The sequence below is a fragment of the Heterodontus francisci genome, chromosome 10 (assembly GCF_036365525.1).
Source record: "Heterodontus francisci isolate sHetFra1 chromosome 10, sHetFra1.hap1, whole genome shotgun sequence".
In the NCBI taxonomy this organism is placed as follows: domain Eukaryota; kingdom Metazoa; phylum Chordata; class Chondrichthyes; order Heterodontiformes; family Heterodontidae; genus Heterodontus; species Heterodontus francisci.
In genome coordinates, this window is record NC_090380.1 from 72,598,126 (window position 1) to 72,620,257 (window position 22,132).

General features: G+C 42.7%; 1 protein-coding gene across 6 annotated transcripts in view; it reads left to right on the forward strand.

The window, feature by feature from the left end:
- Window positions 1-22,132, forward strand: part of ttf2 (transcription termination factor, RNA polymerase II) — a 77,152-nt gene that overhangs the window by 33,704 nt on the left and 21,316 nt on the right. For 4 of the 6 annotated variants that reach the window (XM_068040732.1, XM_068040731.1, XM_068040729.1 and 1 more), the window contains 8 exons: window positions 634-724; window positions 1,126-1,325; window positions 1,617-1,770; window positions 7,252-7,343; window positions 9,955-10,043; window positions 13,261-13,403; window positions 13,922-14,092; window positions 20,899-20,957. In XM_068040732.1, coding sequence (XP_067896833.1) covers window positions 634-724; window positions 1,126-1,325; window positions 1,617-1,770; window positions 7,252-7,343; window positions 9,955-10,043; window positions 13,261-13,403; window positions 13,922-14,092; window positions 20,899-20,957 — 999 coding nt within the window. The remainder of the gene's footprint in view (window positions 1-633; window positions 725-1,125; window positions 1,326-1,616; window positions 1,771-7,251; window positions 7,344-9,954; window positions 10,044-13,260; window positions 13,404-13,921; window positions 14,093-20,898; window positions 20,958-22,132) is intronic. The other 2 variants (XR_010975837.1, XM_068040730.1) reach the window with 2 other exon arrangements.

The following is a 22,132-nucleotide window of genomic DNA, read 5'->3' on the forward strand; positions in this document are numbered from 1 at the left end:
GAAAGATTTCTATAATGTGAAGTTTGTTCATTTATTTAATTAGAGTTGCTATAATTATGTATATAAATATAGTTGCTGATCGATCTGTCTAGATTGATATGCAAATTTAACCACCTAATGATCACTAATTTTGTAGTATGGTTCAATTAACATTATCTTAAAATTAAATTTGTAAACTAGGGGCTGGCCAGACAGCTTAGGCTGCACATTTCAATCTATTCAGTCACATCATGCAATAGTATAATGTAGGTTATACTTCGCAGCAACTGTGGAGTTTCTGCTCTTGGATGCTATTTGAGGAAGGCATTAAGCAAAGCCAAGTTTCTGCCACCACCATGACCACCACCAGCCCTCATTCCCTTCCTTAGAGCAAAAAAATTAGTAAGCAATTCAGAAACCAGTTTGGTAGTAGCGTTTGAAGTGGACTGGCACCAGGGCATTTGTCTGCCCCATCAGTCAGAGGACATCGTATAGCAGAGGTCCTAATGAACAGGAAGGAATGTCTCATATAGCTGGAGATAGTTGACATTGATGAGCAGCTGCAACCAGGAATAGGAATTTAACCAACTAAAAATACTACTCAGTAACATTTCTGTTTATCACGATCCAAGGTATTAAATCATTTTCTTTCAGGCTATCAGAATTTGATGTTGTTGTGACGACATATAGCCTTGTTGCAAAAGAGATCCCAGTGAAAAAGGAAAATGGACAGGAGGAGGTGAATGTAAGTTGAGCATTTTGCACAGTCATGTTAGTGATCCCATTTGTAGATTTGAGTAGTATGTAATGTCTTGGCATTTTCTTGGGTACGCTGCTGCTTTTGCGTACCCAAACAATTACTACTTGTTGGAATGGTCACCCACCTGATCACCAAATCGGAATGACAGTGAGATAGCGCACTTCACTTTCTTTGGATTGGGTGGGTCAAGTAGTTTATCAGTGTGCTTTCTGATTGGCTAGTTGCAATTTCTGTGCTTCCAACAGGGACTGTGAACTTATGTTTTTGTTTCCATATCAGAAAATTTGTTAATACAATTAAGGTGAGAGTAAGTAGGGTATTTCATCTTTTCAATCCAACCACGATGAAAACTGCACACGTACTTTTTGTTCACCTACTGTTTTCAGGCTTTGACTGAGGCAAAGTCTTTACATTCTCCTCTGCTGAAGATAGCATGGACTCGGATCATCCTGGATGAAGCTCACAACGTTAAAAACCCCCAAGTACAAACGTCAATGGCAGTGTGTAAACTCCACGCTAGAGCACACTGGGCAGTCACAGGAACACCCATTCAAAACAACCTTCTGGATATGTACTCTTTGCTCAAGTAAGAAGACAGACCAGAGCACCCTGGGTTAAACTTCGTTATTAAATTGTGTTCTTCAGACACTACTGTTTTTAACTGTATGATTCTCTAAATGACTAGAGTATTTAAAAATGTATCCTAACAATTATTTTCATATTCTTGATCTTGTTCACCTTTTTAAAAAAAAAACACCTAAATTATTTTAGATATTATTCCCAAGTTACGAAGTTGAGATTAATTAATTATAGTTGTTAACTGTAGAGCTAGGGCTGATTCTAAATTCTCGTAGCTCTGCTTTCTGACCTTGTTCAGGTTCCTTCACTGTTCCCCATTCGATGAGTTCAAGCTTTGGAAGAATCAAGTGGATAATGGTACAAAGAAGGGTGGTGAACGCCTTAATATTATCACCAAAAGCCTTCTGTTGCGCAGAATGAAGGACCAGCTTGACGCCAGTGGCAAACCTCTGGTAAATAAGTGTTTATATTTCAATTTTGACAAAAAGGAATCACTGTTTTATACTGCAAGTTTAGCATTGCTCAGAAGTGATTTTGGCTTTGTGCCAATGCTAAACTGCATGTAAAACTGACTTTGGGCCCAAACTGACTCCATGTAGTGGGTTTTTTGTCAAACCTTTTAAGATGTACTCTGATTGTAAACTCACCTAATCTTAATTTAAATATTTGGAATGTATGAATTTTCCCCTCTAGACCCTTATGTTTTTAACTGTTGGGAGAGGGCTCTGTTTTGCCTGTATCCAGATATGCACACATTTCAATCCTGAGAAAATAAATGAGAGCCAGCAAATGTAAACAAACTTTTACTTGGCTGGAATCTAAACTACTGCAACTAGTGTCGGATGGTAGCTACAGTGTAACTGCACTTATAAGGATCTGTAAAGGATAAAAGATGGTACTTTATCAAAACTGTTTGAAGGATGAACAACTTGAAACATTATCTCTGAGATATTGTTGGTCCTAAAAATCAAATAACTCTTGCTGGGCTTGAAACAAGAGGAGCAAATGTGAACTATGGGACTAGTTTGGTGAACAGTGACAAATTAAATTCATTTGCCTGGGAGGAGGGGTCAGTACTAAGCGAAGCTATATGCTGCCAGTTATTCTTGAGGCAAAATGTCCTTTCCTATATTTCATAGGTGATTTAGAATCATAACCGTATAAGACAAAGGAGGGATACAACATAGGTTTTAAATTAATGGACAATCTGGTGAAGTATCAGAATGTGATGGCCTTAGAATGTTATTCCTGTTCTCTCTCTACTTGGTTCCTGTCCTTTTCTAATTTGCTCAGTTCCTGATCCTGGGCATTATGGAGACCAAGTGAAATGAACATGACCAGTTGATAAATTCCTGTGATTTCTGGTGCCTATCCAGGAGCAGCATAGGGGAGGCCTGGGAACAGGTTGCCTGCCTTTGTTCTCAGCTACAGGAAATACATAATTCAGTAAGATGAAAAAAAGTGTGGGAAAAGTGAAGAGTACCATAACTCTTGCAATTTACTTAAAGGGTGTGTTCCTGGGCAATTTAAATTTTCTGATACTTCGCCAGTGATAGCTTGTTAAGTTTAGGGTTTGAATACAACAATGTCTTCCTCTTGCCATTCAAATTGTGCAATTTGGACAAAGGGCTGTGATCTTTGATTCCTGTCGATCATAGCAGAGCTGGAACCCAGGAGCTGCAGTAGAATTTGAGTCTCCAGGTCAAAGTCTTCACCTCCGTAATTAGAATAGCCCTGATTTGGTTGTGAAAATAATGGTGAGGCTAGCAGCGCTCACTATTGTTTACACACTTTTTTTTTATTCATTCATAGGATGTGGGCATCGTTGGCTAGACCAGCATTTATTGTCCATCCCTAATTGCCCTTGAGGAGGTGGTGGTGAGCTGCCTTCTTGAACCGCTGCAGTCCATGTGAGGTAGGTACACCAACAGTGCTGTTAGGAAGGGACTTCCAGGACTTTGACCCAGCGACAGCGAAGCAATGCCAATATAGTTCCAAGACAGGATGGTGTGTGACTTGGAGGGGAACTTGCAGGTGGCGGTGTCCCCATGCATTTGCTGCCCTTGACCTTCTAGTTGGTAGAGGTCGCAGGTTTGGAAGGTGCTGTCGAAGGAGTCTTGGTGCGTTGCTGCAGTGCATCTTGTAGATGGTACACACTGCTGCCACTGTGTGTTGGTGGAGTGAGTGAATGTTTGTGGATGGGGTGCCAATCAAGCGATGTGCTTTGTCCTGGATGGTGTTGAGCTTTTTGAGTGTTGTTGGAGCTGCACCCATCCAGACAAATGGAGAATATTCCATCACACCCCTGACTTGTGCCTTGTAGATGGTGGACAGGCTTTGGGGAGTTAGGAGGTGAATTACCCGCCGCAGGATTCCTAGCCTCTGACCTTCTTTTGTAGCTACGGTATTTATATGGCTACTCCAGTTCAGTTTCTGGTCAATGGTAACCCCTAGGATGTTGATAGTGGGGGATTCAGCGATCATAATGCTATTGAATGTCAAGGGGAGATGGTTAGATTCTCTCTTGTTGGAGATGGTCATTGCCTGGCACTTGTGTGGCGTGAATGTTACTTGCCACTTATCAGCCCAAGCCTGGATATTGTCCAAGTCTTGCTGCATTTCTACACGGACTGCTTCAGTATCTAAGGAGTCACGAATGGTGCTGAACATTGTGCAATCATCATCGAATAACCCCACTTCCGACCTTATGATTGAAGGAAGGTCATTGATGAAGCAGCTGAAGATAGTTGGGCCTACCAACTAACTGGAAACTACCCTGAGGAACTCTTGCAGTGATGTCCTGGAGCTGAAATGATTGACCTCCAACAACTACAACCATCTTCCTTTGCGCTAGGTATGACTCCAACCAGCAGAGAGTTTTCCCCCTGATTCCCATTGACTTCAGTTTTGCTAGGGCTCCTTGACGTCATACTCCATCAAATGCTGCCTTGATGTCAAGGGCAGTCACTCTCCCCTCACCGCTTGAGTTCAGCTCATTTTTTGTCCATGTTTGAACCAAGGCTGTAATGAGGTCAGTAGCTGAGTGGCCTCGGTGGAACCCAAATTGAATGTCACTGAGCAGTGTATTGCTAAGCAAGTGCCATTTGATAGCATGGTCAATGACACCTTCCATCACTGATGATGGTGGGGTAATTAGCCGGGTTGGACTTGTCCTACTTTTTGTGTACAGGACAAACTTGGGCAATTTTCCACATTGCCAGGTAGATGCCAGTGTTGTAGCTGTACGGGAGCAGCTTGGCTAGGGGCACGGCATGTTCTGGAGCACAGGTCTTCAGTACTATTGCCGGAATATTTTCAGGGCCCATAGCCTTTGCAGTATCCAGTGTCTTCAGTTATTTCTTGTTATGCAGAGTGAATCGAATTGAATGAAGTCTGGCGTCTGTGATGCTGGGGACCTCAGGAGGAGGCCGAGATGGATCATCAACTCGTCATCTCTGGCTGAAGATTGTTGCAAAGGCTTCAGCCTTATCTTTTGCACTGATGTGCTGGGCTCTCCCCATCATTGAGGGTGGGAATATTTGTGGAGCCACCTCCTCCAGTTAGTTGTTTAATTGTCCGCCACCATTCACGGCTGGATGTGGTAGGACTGCAGAGCTGATCCGTTGGTTATGGGATTGCTTTGCTCCGTCTATCGCATGCTGCTTACACAGCTTGACATGCGGGTAGTCCTGTGTTGTAGCTTCACCAGGTTGACACATCACAGCAACATATGGCAAGTGGAGATAAGAACATAAGAAATAGAAGCAGGAGTAGGCCTTTCAGCCCTTCGAGCCCACTCTGCCATTCAATGAGATCTTGGCTGATCTACTTCAACACCATTTTCCGATACTATCCCCGTAAGCCTGATGTTTTTAATATGTAGAAATCTATCAATCTCTGTTTTGAATATACTCATCAATTGAGCCTCCCCAACTTTCTGGGACAATTCCAAAGATTCCAGAGATATGCCGTTAAACTGCTCCCACAAAAAATGGTATCTTGCTGTCTGCCACCACCCCCACCTCCACACCAGCCCTCTGCCCACCGTGTTCAATTGTATTGAATGGTGTGAATTTCCTATACTGACATCACAGATACAGACTAAACTCAGCACAGAAAGTTAAGTCTTGTCCTTTCCAGTCTTCATAACTTTTTAAAGGCATGGTAAATCTTAGTTACTGCCATGCAACCTCTCCAGCACTGAAAGTTAGCTTTTACAAGTTTGGAGACTTATTCCTTCAGCTTTTAGTTAGTGCCAGATTTTTAAAAAATTAAATAGCTTTTTAAACTTTTTATTACTTTTATTACTCTCTACTCTTTTTCTCTCTCTCTCTCTCTCTCTCTCTCTCTCTCTCTCTCTCTCTCTCTCTCTCTCTCTGTGCAATCTCCTCTCTCTCTCTCTCTCTCTCTCTCTCTGCTATCTCCTCTCTCCCTCCTTTTATTTCACTTTCTGTACCTGATTTGACATTGAATTCGCTATTCTAACTGACACTTCCTGTCTCAGTCTCTGAACTGCTTATTAGCGATTCTTCAATCTGATTGGTTAAAGAGATACTGGCCGGGATTTTACGTCAGAGCGGAGGCCTGCCCACCGTCTTAAAAGTCGGGGTGAGCCCGCCTCCACCGGGCCGCAAAGCCAATCAGAGATTTTACGTGGCCCAGGCCCTTAATTGGTGTTGGGCAGGACTTCCATTCCTTTTGAGGCAAAAAGTCCCGCCTCCCGGATCTGCCAGCCAATCGGGGCTGGCAGCTCCTCAATCCTGGCAGCGCCACCAGGCGTAGTGGCCACTGTGGGACTGCACCCAGCCTCAGGAGGATTGTGGATGCTTGTGCCAAAAAGGGTAAGTGGAGTTTTGGGCCTTGTCGGGGACAAACGGCTGGTCCATGGCAAGGGTGGTGGAGGTCAATCAAAAGGGTGGTGGGAGGTGCGCCGCGGGAACGGCAGGAGCTGCTGGGGGGTTCTCTAAAGGGGTACAGGGCGCCCGAACAGGAGGCACCACACCCTCCTGTCCCCCACTTTGGGCCCGCAAGGAGCCCATCTGGTATTGCTGGATTGCCTCCACAGCTGGCAAAGTGCCTGCCCGTTGCTGGTAATATCCCAGTGGCAGCAGGAGAAGGCCCTTAATTGGCCACTTAAGGGCCTCAATTGGCCTGGGGCGTGCAGGCTGTTTGTTACCTCTTCTGCCACTCATTAAATTGCATTGGGGGCTGGAAGGTAATGGGAATGGCACACCCCACATTCCACACAATTTTACGCCCAGCCCACTTCCATTGCGGGGGGGGGGTTGTAGGGGGAGGGTAAAAGTCTGGCCACGAAGTTTCATGCCCTGTTCACACAGGTTCTAGATGTCCTGTTGAGGACCCCACATTGTTTTGGATGCCCCACTGACAGCATCTTGCCATGAAAAACCCCATAGAATGTCTATGAGCAAGTCCTGTTCATTCACCACTCTGCAAAATCTGGCCTGATGTATTTATTCTATAGACTTGTCTAAAGGCATTGGAGTGTTTTATGCCACAGGCCAATTATAATAATTAACAATATTTGTTGCCTTTATTTATTTGTTAATTGCTTTCAGAGTGACCAGGTGTTGCCTAGGGTTGTATGTGTTTATGGCTTTGTATTTAAAATGTAATGAAAAGTTTTACCTTTTTGAGATTAATCATGCAGAAAATAGTGCAAGATTGTTCATTAAATGCAATGGCTGTGCTTCCTTTATAGTGAAAATGATACTTTGTACTTATTTATTACAAATATATGACATCAACTTTATCATCACAGAGAAAACACCCGATTGTTTCACCAAAACTTAGACTTGAAACCTAAGCAGATTGTGGTGCTGGGAAATGAATATTTATGAAAATATCGTATTATTGTAAACATCATTGTTTTAAGTAACAGAATTACTTATGCACATGTTTTGTTTTTCCAGGTTGCCCTGCCACAGAAATTTAACCGCTCTCATCGACTAAAATTGTCAGAGGATGAGGAAGCTGTTTACAATGTCTTGTTTGCTCGTTCCAGGTATATCTCAGGAATTGTGTGCTCTGAAATGCAAGATGCCATCACTGCTTCCAGCTATGGAATGTATTTTGGATAATCCTGTTCTTTACCAGTACAGATTTGGTGTATTTCTCTTACTAAAAAGATGATGGGGGAAGATATTCCTTCGCGTAGCAAAGCAGACTTCTGTCGATTTTGTTTTTTCCCTGGGGACCACTACCTGCCCACACGGCGTTCTTCATTGATGAAGCAATGCTATGTGAATGAATTTCTCCCCCATAGTTCCAGTATTTTTTCTTGTGGACGGGGAAGGTAGTCAAAAAGATGTCAGCTTTGTCATGATGAAATAGAGCACAAGTATATTTCAACACAATTATATTATTTCATTGTGTATTTGCAAGCTAAATTAGGAAGGGTTGCCAGACATTTTCTCTTATTTAGGATTAAGTGACTTGCATTCACTTACAACCAAAGGTTAGTGAACTCCAGTCATGCATTATCTTTGTTCAGATCCTAGTCTGAAGATTGTTACCAAGTAGAAAAGACAGTACCAGTGAATGAAGAAAAAATTGCGAGGACCAGACTTGTCTTGTTCTGTGGTTGCCAAGGAGATGCTATAAGCCAGGACCACACAGCTTTGACTTTGATGAGCCACCTTGCTACTTTGCTTTGTGGGCCAAACTGATCTCTTAATGTGGAAATAAGCCTATTGCATTAACAGTTTTGTTTACATCTTCCCCATACATTCCGCCAATATGCTTTATCTAGGGGCTGCATTTTATTATCGCGGCGGAAGGTGTGCAAAATGGCAGCGGTGCCGCCTGTTATATCAGCAGCCATGCAGCAGGCAGCCATCCCACCAATCACGTGGCAGGAGCGGCAATAGCAATGCCATTCATGGCATCACCTGATGCTGGAGCAGGTGCTGGCGCCATCTTTAAAGGGATGCCAGCCCTGCTTTTGCATTAATGTGCTTTCATCAATATCTCCCTGAGGCTTCACTTCTGTGTTGTCTAAAAATAATTTTTTGTTCTCTGCAAGCAGTACCCCTGGGCTCCCCCCTTCCCACAGTCAATCTACTTACCGAGTTCTTCCTCCACACCCCCACCCCCTCGCCACCCCCCACTTTCACAGACAAACCAGTTGCAGAGTTCTCCCACCCATCCACTGCCTCTAGATAACACTGGTAAAGTTACTTACCCTCTCGAGGCACCAAGAACTGTATCCTTGGTGGCGCCAGCTTTTTGAAGACATGAAGCTGAAGGCACATGCTGCACATCCAACACAAAATTGCAAATGCCTGGTGAGATTGCAATGAATGACATTCAAATGTATGCTAAATAGTATTTAACAAATGTAAATGATTATGTCATCATGTTGGGGCGGAGGTGCCGCCACAGCACTTCGCTGCCTCCAGGAGAATCGGGAAGTAGCATTACGGTGTTGGGTTCCATGGCACACGTCTCCATGTGGATTCTCCACCCCCCCCCCCCCCCCCCACCCGATATCCCAGGTTCCACAGGGACTGGGCTATTCCACTCGCCTGCCAAAGCTCCCATTCATGACAACTGCTGAAACACTGGTCTAAACCTTAAGAGGACCACTATACAACTCCAGTGAAAACAACTTTGTAATAATCCTACTGTGTGAGCACTTGCTGTTTGCTCCACCACTGCTTCCTATTAGTGACAGTTATGTACGCTGCTCCAGAAGAGCTTCTTGGAATTGAGGTGACTCAAATCTACAGCAGATGGAATCCAAAGTACTATAGCAGACTCCACCACATCTTCCTGCGGGATGACTTGGCTCTGTGCACATTCTGGCACCAGAGTAGGAGAGTTAGGATGTGTGGCCATTCTGAGAAGCCTTACCATGGTTTGTGCACATGCAAGTCATCCCTCTGCTGCTGAAAACTGCACTGATTGGTGTGACAGCAGACGTAACAGCACCAAAGTGATCAGTGGACCTCTTTCATCGTTCATTCTACCTGATCTCCCAGAAATAGTCTGTTCCAACCTGGATGTGAACTATAAATGAATGAAAAAGTTGATTGATTATTCCCTTCTTAGGTATTGAAGTAGGTATTGAAATATTCCTCAAATAAAAGCTGTATTCCATTTAACAAGCTATTGCTCGGCTCCCCCTCGGATTAACCTGAGGCTATTATATCTGACTATAGTTTTTGAGACGTTTTACCTGTATGCCAACATTATTTTTTTTAATTGGTCATAACTTAATGTGCACAAATATGCATATGTGCTGTTAATTATTTACATTCTTTTAAAATTATTTTATACAAAAAAGTGATCATATTTTTCACACGTACTGGTTAAAACGGTTACCTTTGATACATTTTCAGTTGTCAAGTTTTATTAATTCCAATGCTGTAAATGTTATTGTAATGTGGAGAGTGAAATTTCCCCTTTAGCCTCAATTAGCTTCATCATTCCACTAAGATGTCTGTTTTGCTCCACTGAACTAGAACATATTGATGAAATGTTTTGTCAGCCCAAGCAAAAGTTATCATTCTCTACTGACAGTCACTTAAAGAGACATGCAGCCCTCGGGTTCCTAGATGCACTTTGTTTATCCATCATATGCGGAACTGTTTCATGACCTTTCCTCTCCATAGGTCAACCTTGCAGTCATATTTGAAGAGACATGAGGGCAAAGATTACAAACCAGATTCATCACAGTGTGCTGATAACCCTTTCAACAGAGGTAAAAAAAAATTAAATATTACCCACTCAGTTTAGATAAAATTCTGCATATATTAATTTGCAGTAAAATAGAAAATGTTAGAGATGCACAGTAGATAGGTCAGAGTCTAAGGATCTGTATGTAAAAATCAGGTTAACTTTTCCCTTTGCAGACACTGGACCTATATATTTTTAGAACTTTCTGTTTTTAATTACCTTTTCATGGAATCGTAGAATAATATGGCATCGAAGGAGGCCATTCAGCTCATCACGCCTCTGCTGGCTCTTTGGAAGAACTATCCAATTAGTTCCACTCTCCTGCTTTTTCTCCATAAGCCTGAAAAGTTTTCCCCTTCAAATATTTATGCAGTTCTCTTTCAAAAGTTATGACTGAATTTGCTTCCACCACCCTTCCCCACCAGCCCCCCCCCACTCCCCCTTTCAGGCAGTGCATTCCAGATCATAACTCGTGCGTTTATATAAAAAAAAAACCCTAATCTCACCTCCTGGTTCTTTTGCTAATTACCTTAAATCTCTGTCCTCTGGTTACAGACCCGATCGCCACTAGAATCTGTTTCTCCTTATTTACTCATTCATGATTTTGAATATCTCTATTAAATCTCTTTTTATCCTTCTCTATTCTGAGAAGATCCACCCCAGTTTCTCTAGTCTGTTCTTAATGAAGTCCCTCATTCCCTGGTGCCATCCCGTAAATCTCCTCTGCACCCTCTCTAATGCCTTGACAACCTTCCTAAAGTGTGGTGCCTAGAATTGGCCTCGATACTCCAGTTGGGGCCTAACCAGTAATTTATAAAAGGTCAGCATAACCTCCTTGCTTTTGTACTCCTGCGGGCTGGAATTTATGCACTGTTGGGAGGCGGATTTTCGGGCGGGGGTGGGTGCCGGAGGTTCGGTGCAGATTCATCCACCACGGAACCTGACGCTGTAAATCCGGATTCCAATTTTCATGGAATTTCACCGCCTTCTAGCGGGCACCTCTGCTACGAAGTGAAGGGATTGTAGTTTAAATATGTTAAATACGTTTTTACAAGCATTAGTATATAATTCGCCAAGATCCTACCAGGCGTTCGCGATCTTTCTGCATGATGTGCGACATCCACGTGCCTTTACTTTCCTGTCTTTGAAAAGCTGGTGCCACCAAGGCGGGTGTCCTCATTGCCTGCAAAGGTTAATTAAGTTATGCGTTGTAATCTTCATGCATTTTTTCCACATTGGGCATTGCCACTAAGTTCAATCTGCAGATGTGAGGGAAGAGAGTACTGTGGGGGGCATGGAGGAAGGGGGAAGCTCTGCAAGTGGGTATTGGGGGGAGAGGGGTGGAGCTCTGCAAGTGGGTTTCTGTGGGGGTGGGTGGGGCAGGATTGAACTCTTCAATCCAACATCAGGAGACAATGTAAATGGCATCGCCAGTGCCACCCCGCCACATGACGGCCGACAACATCACAGCGGGTCTGCCGCCATGAGCGGCGGAGGGATAACAAAATCCAGGCCTGCATCTGTTTATAAAGCCAAGGATCCAGTTGCTTTTTTATCAATCTTCTTAACTTGTCCTGCCACCTTCAAAGACTTGTGTATATACACCCTCCGATCTCTGTTCCTACACCCCCTTTAAAATTGTACAATTTTCATTTATATTGCCTTTCCTCATTCTTCCAAATTGCATCACTTCTGTACATTCACTTGCATCTGCTCATTTCACTGATCTGTCTTTGTCTTTACTGTTCACTACCTTTCTGAGTTTGGTGCCATCTGCAAACTTAAATGCTCATTAGATTGTGTTGATGAAAAAGCCTTTGTTACTGTAGTAACATTTTGTTTCTATGGCGCTGTGTCCAAGTTTAGCTTTTGATGTGTTTTGGATGGATGAGAAATTACAAAACGCTATTGAAGGACAATTTTGATGTCGACTTGTATAATCCTTCAAGGAGTATGTGGAAATGGTCATGTGACTGATCAACTTGAAAGATTTTAGTTACATTTTTAAATTGTGTGAACTTTCCTGGATGTCATTACCTAGGTAATGAAATATTTACTATTCATCAACTTATTAGCATCCATTGTTGTTAGGTCAGATTTAGGACAGTATTTATTAAAGATCAAATTACTCCGCATAATATTGCTACTTTAAGAAATCAATCACTTGTGCCAAAGTATTTTTATGTTTTTAGCGCATGCTATTTTTGTCATGGATGCTGAGTGATACTATCAATTTGTGCAAAATTACAAGCAGTATTATACTTTTGGACCTGTGACTTCTGCGATCTGAGTTAAGACTGCCTTTGTTTTTTTTTTGTAACCTGGGGGCCCTTACATCAAAAAGAGGAAATGTCACTCTGGTGTATTCAAGTCCAAGTTCCAGAGGTGCGAATGATGTGGTGAACTATTGCACCGCCGGTATATAATTTAAAAGTTCCCTATTAAGAACACATCCTGCTGGAATTATTGGGCTGGATTTTCCCTCAGGACACCACCATCAGGCCCAAATGAGGTCCTGAGCCCACACTTGCCTCAACATCGAGGCGCCATCGGAGAACTGTATTTAAAGCTAAAAGTATTAAGGCTAAAGTGTGGGGCCCCTCCGTGGGAATCGTTCAGGTTGTGAGTGTGACCTCTTTGGTGATTGGAGCCTCTGGCTCTGCTGGTCCCCCCTGGGCTGCTGCATGGAGATGGCAGCCTCCACATGTGGCAGGTCCTGCTCTGCTGGCAGCAAAATGCCAGCGTTCCTGCAAAATCAGACGTAATTGGGTCTGTAATCAGCTTAATTAGCTGCCTGCCACCATGATGCAGGCAGCCAATCTGAGTCTCCACCCACCCACAGGAAGCCTCCCCTGTGGTAGGAATACGTTGGGGAGCCATCCTGACATGTTTCCTATTTTCCCGCAAACCCCGCCTTCAAGTCCGCCCATTGCATAAGGTCTCTGTCAGAAAGAAGTGGATCTGGCTTTGTCCAGCTATTACTAAATCGATCTAGGATTAGTATTACTTTTATTCTTGATGCTAATTTTGATGCTTCAAGCCTAATTTTCCTTTTATCTTTGTTGCTAACTTTATTCCTTTTGCCTGACGTTCATGGTCTAATTTGTGTAACAAACAATGTGTGTCTTTAGAAATTAAAAGTTTTATACATGTGCCAATGTGGAAATCAAATTGTAACTATTCAATCTATTTTTTTTTAAAAATAAAAAACTATTTGAATTTTGTTTTCTGTTTTCATTCAGTAGCTCGAGAGTTTGGTATTGGGTCTGGCAGTGGTAGTCTTTCCTCTGTCCAGAAGGCTTCTCACACATCAAGCACAGTCCACATCTTATCCTTGTTGCTCAGGCTTCGACAATGCTGCTGTCACCTCTCCCTGCTGAAGACGGTAAGAAATGAAAACCATACAAAAGAATGAGCAAATCAACAAATGCCATCTTTAAAATTACGAATATTCACAATGCAAACATTTAAGGTTGGACTGCAAAATAAAACATCGAATTTTGCAACTTTGTGACCAGAGTGCAGGTGGGAAAATCCTAATAAAGTTTAGGCTTTACTTCGTGATACTTGGAGAGCTCTGATGGAAGATCTGAATATTGTTCCATTTGGTAATTGAATTTTCCTTTATGTAACATACTGCTGGGAGACCAAACTTCAGACTACTTTGATCCAATGAACATCCCTTTTATGGTGACATAATGATGGTTAAAAGATGGTCATTTTTCCCATCAGCCAATCAGGTTTGCTTAGTAGAGAAAAAAAAAGCACAGAAGCAAATACACATGGTGAAGACCATTTGGTCCACCTAGCTAGTCTCTTCCACAAAAGAAATCAGCAGCTGCAGCGACCAATTTATTTTGGTTATTTTTCTATTTTTTAAGTGACTTTTGTCTTGAATTACAGGCTCTCAGTCAAACTGAGATGGAATCTGAGGGCATCACCCTCTCACTGGAGGAGCAGCTGAGCGCATTATCATTGTCAGAGGTCACAACCTCTGACACCAAACCAACTGTTACCCTGAATGGTACCAGCTTCAAAGCAAACCTATTTGAGAAAACGAGGAAGAGCACTAAGGTATATTCAATTGTTTGAGCATTGAATTGTGAAATTATTTCATTCTAAATGGAATTTGAGCACACTATACAATTTTTAGAAACATTTTGCTGAGTTTATTACCAAAAGACAAACCAAACAAAGGAGAAAAAAAAGAGTGACATTGCAATCGAGAGAGAGCGAAGAAATAGAAAGTAGGCAGTGATGAGTATACCAGTAAGGTTTTGATTTAATTTAATTTAATCTAAATTAATCAACTATAAAATAAGACTTAATTTGATTCATTTAAATAAAAACTAAAGCCGATTTTATAATTTAGCATATATTAAAATAAGTGCTCAATTAATCATTCAGATATGGGGATAAAGTTTTAAAAAATAAAAGGAGATAGGAACAGTAAAGAAATCTGAATTTTTCAGTATATTATAGTCCAAGGTTTTTAGATAATAGTTAAGCAAAAACATTTTTATTCGCCTCCCTATAAAATAAAGTGACTTAAGCACTGGAAAAGCAGCTGATTGGTGAGTCTTTTATTTAAGCAGTAAGTCTAATAGAGGCATGACAGGGCAGACTGGACCCAGGGAGTGCACATCCTGTTCCATGTGGGAACTCTGGGATGATTCTCATGTCCTGGACAATCACGTTCAGCAAATGCTGCAGCAGCTCAAGTTCCCGGTCTTAGAGTTTCAACAGCAACTGGCGTTACTTTGGCATATCTGTGAGGCTGAGAGATTCTTGGATAGCAAGTTTGTAGATGTGGTCACCCTGCAGTTTAAGGGTATGCATGCAGAGAGAATGGTTGGCCACCAGACAGTCAAGAAAGACTAGGTAGGGAGTGCAGGAGTCCCCTGAGCGCACTTCACTCACAAACCAGTATTCCATTCTGAATACTGGTGAGAGTGATGATTCCCCTGGGGTGTGCAGCCAGAGTCTAGACCACAGCACCATGGCTGGCTCAGCTGTAACAGGGGCCAGGAGGAAGATTGGAAAAACAATGTTGATAGGGAATTCGATCGTTAGGGGAACAGACAGGCATTTCTGCGGCCTCTGACGTGAATCCAGGATGGTATGTTTCCTCCCTGGTGCCAGAGTCAAGGATGTCACTGAGCGGCTGCAGAGCACTCTGGGGCAGGGTGAGTGTTGGTCTGGGGGGTGGGTGAAAAGCCAGTGGTCCATTTTGATACCAATGACATAGGTAGAAAGAGGGATGAGGTCCTGCAGGCAGAGTTTAGGGAATTAGGAAAGAAACTAGTAAGCAGGACCTCAAAGATAGTAACTTCCAGATTACTCCCAGTACTACACGCAAGTGAGTATAGAAATAGGAGGACAGTGTAGATGAATGCATGGCTGGAGAGATGACGCAGGAGGAGGGCTTTGGATTCCTTGGACATTGGGACCAGCTCTGGGGGAGATGGGACCTGTACAGGCTGGATGGGTTGCCGCCGAACAGAATCGGCACCGTTGTCCTTGTGGGGTAATTTGCCAGTACTATCGGAGAGGGTTTAAACTAACTTAGCAGGTGGTAATATTTATTGCAGTGGAAAACCAAGGTGCACAGAGAATTGGGAGGGTCAGATGGCACTAGAATAGGAAATAGTAAGATATTAGATGGGGGTCAGAGTAAGAAGGAATGTAATATAGTCTAAAATAAGTTTACTGTGCATGAATATTAATGTGCGGAGTGTCGTAAATAAAGTTGGTGAGCTGCAGGCGCAGATAGCCATGTGGAAATATGATTTGGCTATAACAGAGACCTGGCTCAAAAAGGGCAGGGCTGGCTACTAAATATTCCTAGATACAAGGTGTTCAGGAAAGATAGGGAAGGAAGGAAAGGAGTAGCGGTAGCTTATTGATTAAGGAGAAAGAGGATTTCCTAAAGGGGTCAAGGGCAGAATCTGTTTGGTTACAGGTATGTTACTGGGTGTATTCTATAGGCCACCAACTCGGAGAAAAGATATAGTGGAACAAATTTGTAAGGAAGTTACTGAGAGGTGCAAGAATTATAGAGTAGTTATAATGGGGGACTTCAATTATCCCAATATAGACTGGGATAATAGTGTAAAGGCCGGAGAGGGGGAATAGTTTCAGGAGAACTTTCTACATCAGTATGTTTCTAGTCCGGTGAGGAAGGAGGCAATACTGGATCTGGTTCTGGGGCATGAGGTGGGTTAGTTGAATCAAGTATCTGTAGGGGAAAATTTAGGGGGCAGTGACCATAGTATTATAAGATTTAGGTTAGCTGTGGAAAAGGACAAGGAACAATCCAGAGTGAAGATAATTAATTGGGGAAGGGCCAACTTCAATGGAGTGAGAATGGACCTGGTCCAAGTAAATTGAAATTAAAGATTGGCAGGCAAAACTGTAACTTTAAAGAGGAGATAGTGTGAGCGCCGACCAGGTACATTCCAACAGGGCGGAAAAGTAGGGCAAACGGATCCAGAGCTCGCTGGGTGATGAAAGACATAGAGAGTAAGATGAAGCAGAAAAAAGGTGCATATTCACTCCCTTCACCACCAACACACAGTGGCAGCAGTGTGTACCATCTACAAGATGCACTGCAGCAATGCATCAAGGCTCCTTAGACAGCACTTTCCAAACCCACTACCTCTACCACCTAGACGGACAAGGGCAGCAGATGCATGGGACCACTGCCACCTGCAAGCTCCCCTCCAAGCCACACACCATCCTGACTTGGAACTATATCACCATTCCTTCACTGTTGCTGGGTCAAAGTCCTGGAAGTCCCTTCCTAACAGCACTATCGGTGTATCTACCCCACGTGGACTGCAGCGGTTCAAGAAGGCGGCTCACCACCACCTTCTCAAGGGCAATTAGGGATGGACAATAAATGCTGTCCGAGCCAGCAATGCCCACATCCCAAGAACGAATTTTTTAAAATGACAAATGGCAGGTGGATAATACAATTGAGAACCTGGCTGAATATAGAAGGTTCAAAGGGGAAGTGAAAAAACAAGTAAGAGAAGCAAAGTGAGAGTATGAGAAGAGACTAGCAGCTAACATAAAAGGGATTTGAAAAGTCTTCTATAGGCATATAAATAATAAAAAGGTGATAAAAGGAGCATTGGGGGTCAATTAGGGACCTAAAAGGGGATTTATGTATGGAGGCAGGGGGAATGGCTGAGGTACTAAATGAGTGCTTTGCAACTGTTTGTACGAAGGAAAGTGATGCTTCCCAAGTCATGGTGAAAGAGAAGGTAGTTGAGACACTGGATGGGCTAAAAAATTGATAAAGAGGAGGAATTAAATAGGCTGCCTATAGTTGAAGTTGATAAGGTACTAAGACCGGATGAGATACAACCAGGGATACTGAGGGAAGTAAGGATGGAAATTGCGGAGGGACTGGCCATAATCTTCCAATCCTCCCTTTATATAAAGGGATGGTGCCAGAGGACTGAAGAATTGCAAATGTTACACCCTTGTTCAAAAAAGGGTGTAAGGACAAGCCCAACAACTACAGGCCAGTCAGTTTAACCTCAGTGGTGGGAAAGCTTTTAGAAATAATAATTCGGGACAAAATTAACAGTCACTTGGATAAATGTGGATTAATTAAGTAAAGCCACCATGGATTTGTTAAGAGCAAATCGTGTTTAACTAACGTGTTTGAGTTTTTTGATGAGATAACAGAGAGGGTTGATGGAAGTAATGCGGTTGATGTGGTACATGGACTTCCAAAAGGCATTTGATAACAGGCTTGTCAGCAAAGTTAGAGCCCATGGAATAAAAGGGACAGTGGGAGCATGAATACGAAGTTGGCTGAGTGACCGGAAACAGTAGTTGTGAATGATTGGTTGTTTTTCGGATTGAAAAATGTTATAGAGTGGGGTTTCCTGGAGGTCGGTGTTAGGACCTCTGCTTTTCTTGATTTATAGTTATGACCTAGACTTGGGTGTACAGGGCACAATTTCAAAATTTACAGTTGATACAGAACTTGTAAGTATTGTGAACTGTGAGAAGAATAGTGATACACTTCAAAAGGACATAGGCAGGCTTGTGGTATGAGCAGACAAGTAGCAGGTGAAATTTAAAGCAGAAAAGTGTAAAGTGATTCATTTTCATAGGAAGAACGAGCAGAAGCAATATAAATTAAAGGGTACAATTCAATTCTAAAGTGGGTGCAGGAGCAGAGGAACCTTGGGGTATATTGTAAGGATTTACCTCCTACTGGTACAGGATCGTATGTGACAATAAAAGTTCAGTTATGGATCAACTTTCTTGCAAGAAAGGCTGAGCAAACTTCTACATCTAAGCTAAATTTCAGGCAGTGATTTACAGAACAACATGAGGTATATCCTGTGTTGAAGCTGGATGGAGGAGCACACTTTTCCTGTTTTAGTCTTTTGGTTCTTGTCTTTTGTCTTTGATTTCTTTTCTGCTGTACCGAGTCAGAGGTTGCCTTCTTATGCTGACTCTTTTCTAGCTGATTCCCCTAAGGTTGCCAACTGGAATTGTTCCCATACATTCCACCATACAATCATACAGTTCTTGTCCGAATCATATACGAGTTCACATAAACAACACTCACCTGTGCATAGTGCACATACACTCTTCTATAATAGTTCACAACTTCTGCAGTTTACATTGATTCACCTTACTTGATATCCTGTTTTTGCAGTTGCGTTGCATTTGTGGCTTACTTGTCCTCCTGCTCGATTGTGCCTTTCTGTACATATACCTTTCACACTAGGCCACATCTTGCATGGGCATCCTTATTCTTCTGTCTCTTTTGGCATTGTGGTTTCATTGTCTGGTCTATCAGTTATATATCATATTCACGGTTATAACCTCAATCTAGCAGTTCATTATAAGCAATGCAGCTGCTTATGCAGTTCAAAAGTTTTAACTCGATCACGGATCACCAGTACTTCCCTAAAAATCATTAAAGTGCCAGCACAACAGGTTTTTAATAGTTTCTGCCCAGACTTGCGGTTTAAATTCTAAAATGTCCCTCAAGCAGCTGCACTTCTAAAATCACATAGGTTAGATACTGATTAAAAAGAATCACTTGTAATCTAATTAATTATGGTAACCTTACAGATAAACCAACAATATGTGCACAAATCATTGAAGGTTGCAGGGCAGGTTGAGAAAGCATATGTATCCTGGACTTTATAAATGGGCATAGAGTACAAGAACAAGGAAATTATAAAACACTGGTTCGGCCTTAACTGGAATATTGTGTCCAATTCTGGGCACCACATTTTAGGAAGGATGTGAAGGCATTAGAGAAGGTGCAGAAAAAATTCACAAGAATGGTTCCAGGAATGAGGAACTTCAGGTTGGAGAAGCTGGGGCTGTTCTACTTGGAGAGAGAAGATTGAGAGGAGATTTGATGGAGGAGTTTAAAATTATGATGGCTCTGGGCAGATTAGACAGAGAGAAACTGTTCCCATTGTAAAAGGGTCCAGAACCAGAGGACACAGTGGCGCAGTGGTTAGCACCGCAGCCTCACAGCTCCAGCGACCCGGGTTCAATTCTGGGTACTGCCTGTGTGGAGTTTGCAAGTTCTCCCTGTGTCTGCATGGGTTTCCTCCAGGTGCTCCGGTTTCCTTCCACATGCCAAAGACTTGCAGGTTGATAGGTTAATTAGCCATTATAAATTGCCCCTAGTGTAGGTAGGTGGTAGGGAAATATAGGGACAGGTGGGGATGTGGTAGGAATATGGGATTAGTGTAGGATTAGTATAAATGGGTGGTTGATGGTCAGCACAGACTCGGTTGGCCGAAGGGCCTGTTTCAGTGCTGTATCTCTAAACTAAACCAATTTAAGGTGATTGACAAAAAAAAAGCAGTGGCAACATGAAAAACGTTTTTATGCAGCGAGTGTTTCACATCGTGAATGCACTGTCTGAGAGTGTGGTGGAGGCAGATTCAATCGAGGGGGTAATGTGCAAGAGGTTGGAATTAGAGGAATATGGAATTGTACTGCTGAAGAAGGTTACACTGATAGAGAGGAGTGAGGCCATAATGGATTTAAATACAGAGGTGGGATGCGAATTTTAAATTTGAGGTGTTGGTTGACCAGGATCCAGTATATATCATTGAGGATGCTGGTTGGCCAGCAGCATACGGGCATCAGAGTTTAGAATGAGCTGAAGTTTCTGGAAGTTGGGAAGGTAGCCGGGAAAGCTTTGGGGTAATTGAGTCTGGAGGTGACAAAGACTTGTATGAGGGATTAAGCAGAAGATGAACTGAGGTTGGGATGAAATGGATGCTGTTAGAGGTGGGAGAAAGTGATTTTTGTGATGGAGAAAAGATGGGCTAGAAACTCACCTAGGGGTCATAGATTTTGCCAAGATTGCAGTCTGGTTCTGCCTGACATGCTGGTCAGGGAAGGGGAGGAAGTCCGTGGGAACGGTATGGAGTTAGTGGTGGGTACCAATTTGTAGCTACAGGACCTCTTGGTTCATCCAAGAGAGGATGCTGGATAAGCAGAGGTGGGGGAGAGGTAGAGAATACGTGTGGAAGGTGACCCATGTCTGCAGATGATGGCACATCACGAAGCGGCATGTACACAAGAAAGTAAATGGGAATAAGGATAGATCCTTGGGGATACCTGAAGGTAACAGGAGTGGGAAGGCAAACTATTGCTAGAAATGCTCTGGCGACAGTTAGTAAATAAGGAACAATTTACTCTGTGCTTGTTTACAGCTCAAACGTAAAGCCTTAAAGGATGCATACTATAAATTATTTTTATCCATAAAATAATTAATGACTTGTTGAAGTTGCTAACTGTGAGCCATAAACGTATTGGCCAAATAATCTGTTTACTTCAATTCTGCCCTGACGTTCTATTCCTTTTGTTACCAGATCACTGCACTGTTAGAGGAACTAAAAGCAATACGAAGTAGCCTGGAACCACAAAAAAGGTACGTTCTTCAGAAAGCTTCATTTTTCAGGAAATCGTTTAGATAATGCGAAGATGTTTTCTCCAAGTAAAGTAAAAGCTATGCATCTTTTGTGTCTTTTCATAAAGCACTACTGCTGTGGAAATATTAATGAGCATAGACGATCTGAAATTACACACTGTAATTTGCATTAGTAAGTAGGAACTAATGCTTGCCAGTGCTCGGCAGACCTGAATCGCTATAAAATGCAGCGTCAGCTCATTTGAACATCTACTGGTGGTTCACGTGTAAAATCCCTGACTATGCTGGGGATTTTTGGAAATTAGAGTGCAGCTTTTTAAAAACCATGTCTGGCCAAAGATTGTAACAGCGGAACAAGAGGAGTATCAGTTTAGTAGGAAAGTACTTGGCTCCATGAATTCATAGTCATACAGCACAGAAACATGCCCTTCGGCCCATCGTGTCTGTGCCTGCCATCAAGCATCTACCTATTCTAATCCCATTTTCCAGCACTTGGCCTGTAGCCTTGTATGCTATGGCCTTTCAAGTGCTCATCTAAATACTTCTTAAATGTTGTGAGGTTCCTGCCTCTACTATCTCTTCAGGCATTGGGTTCCAGATTCCAACCCCATCTGGGTGAAAAAAATGTTCCTCAAATCCCCTCTAAACCTCTTGCCCCTTACCTTAAATCTATGCCCCCTGGTTATTGACCCTTCCGCTAAGAGAAAATGTTTCTTCCTATCTAATCTATCAATGCCCCTCATAATTTTGTAAACCTCAATCATGTCCCCCCCCCTCAGCCTTCTCTGCTGTAAGGAAAACAACCCTAGCCTATCCAATCTCTCTTCATAGCTGAAATGCTGCAGCCAGGCAACATTCTGGTGAATTTCCTCTGCACCCTCTGCAATCACATCCTTCCTATAGTGTGGTGCCCAGAAGTGTACACAGTACTCTAGCTGTGGCCTAACTAGCGTTTTATACAGCTCCATCATAACCTCCCTGCTCTTGTATCCTATGCCTCGGCTAATAAAGGCAAGTATCCCATATGCCTTCCTAACCACCTTATCTACCTGTGCTGCTGCCTTCAGTGATCTATGGACAAGTACACCAAGGTCCCTCTGACCTTCTGTACTTCCTAGGGTCCTACCATCCATTGTATATTCCCTTGCCTTGTTAGTCCTCCCAAAATGCATCAC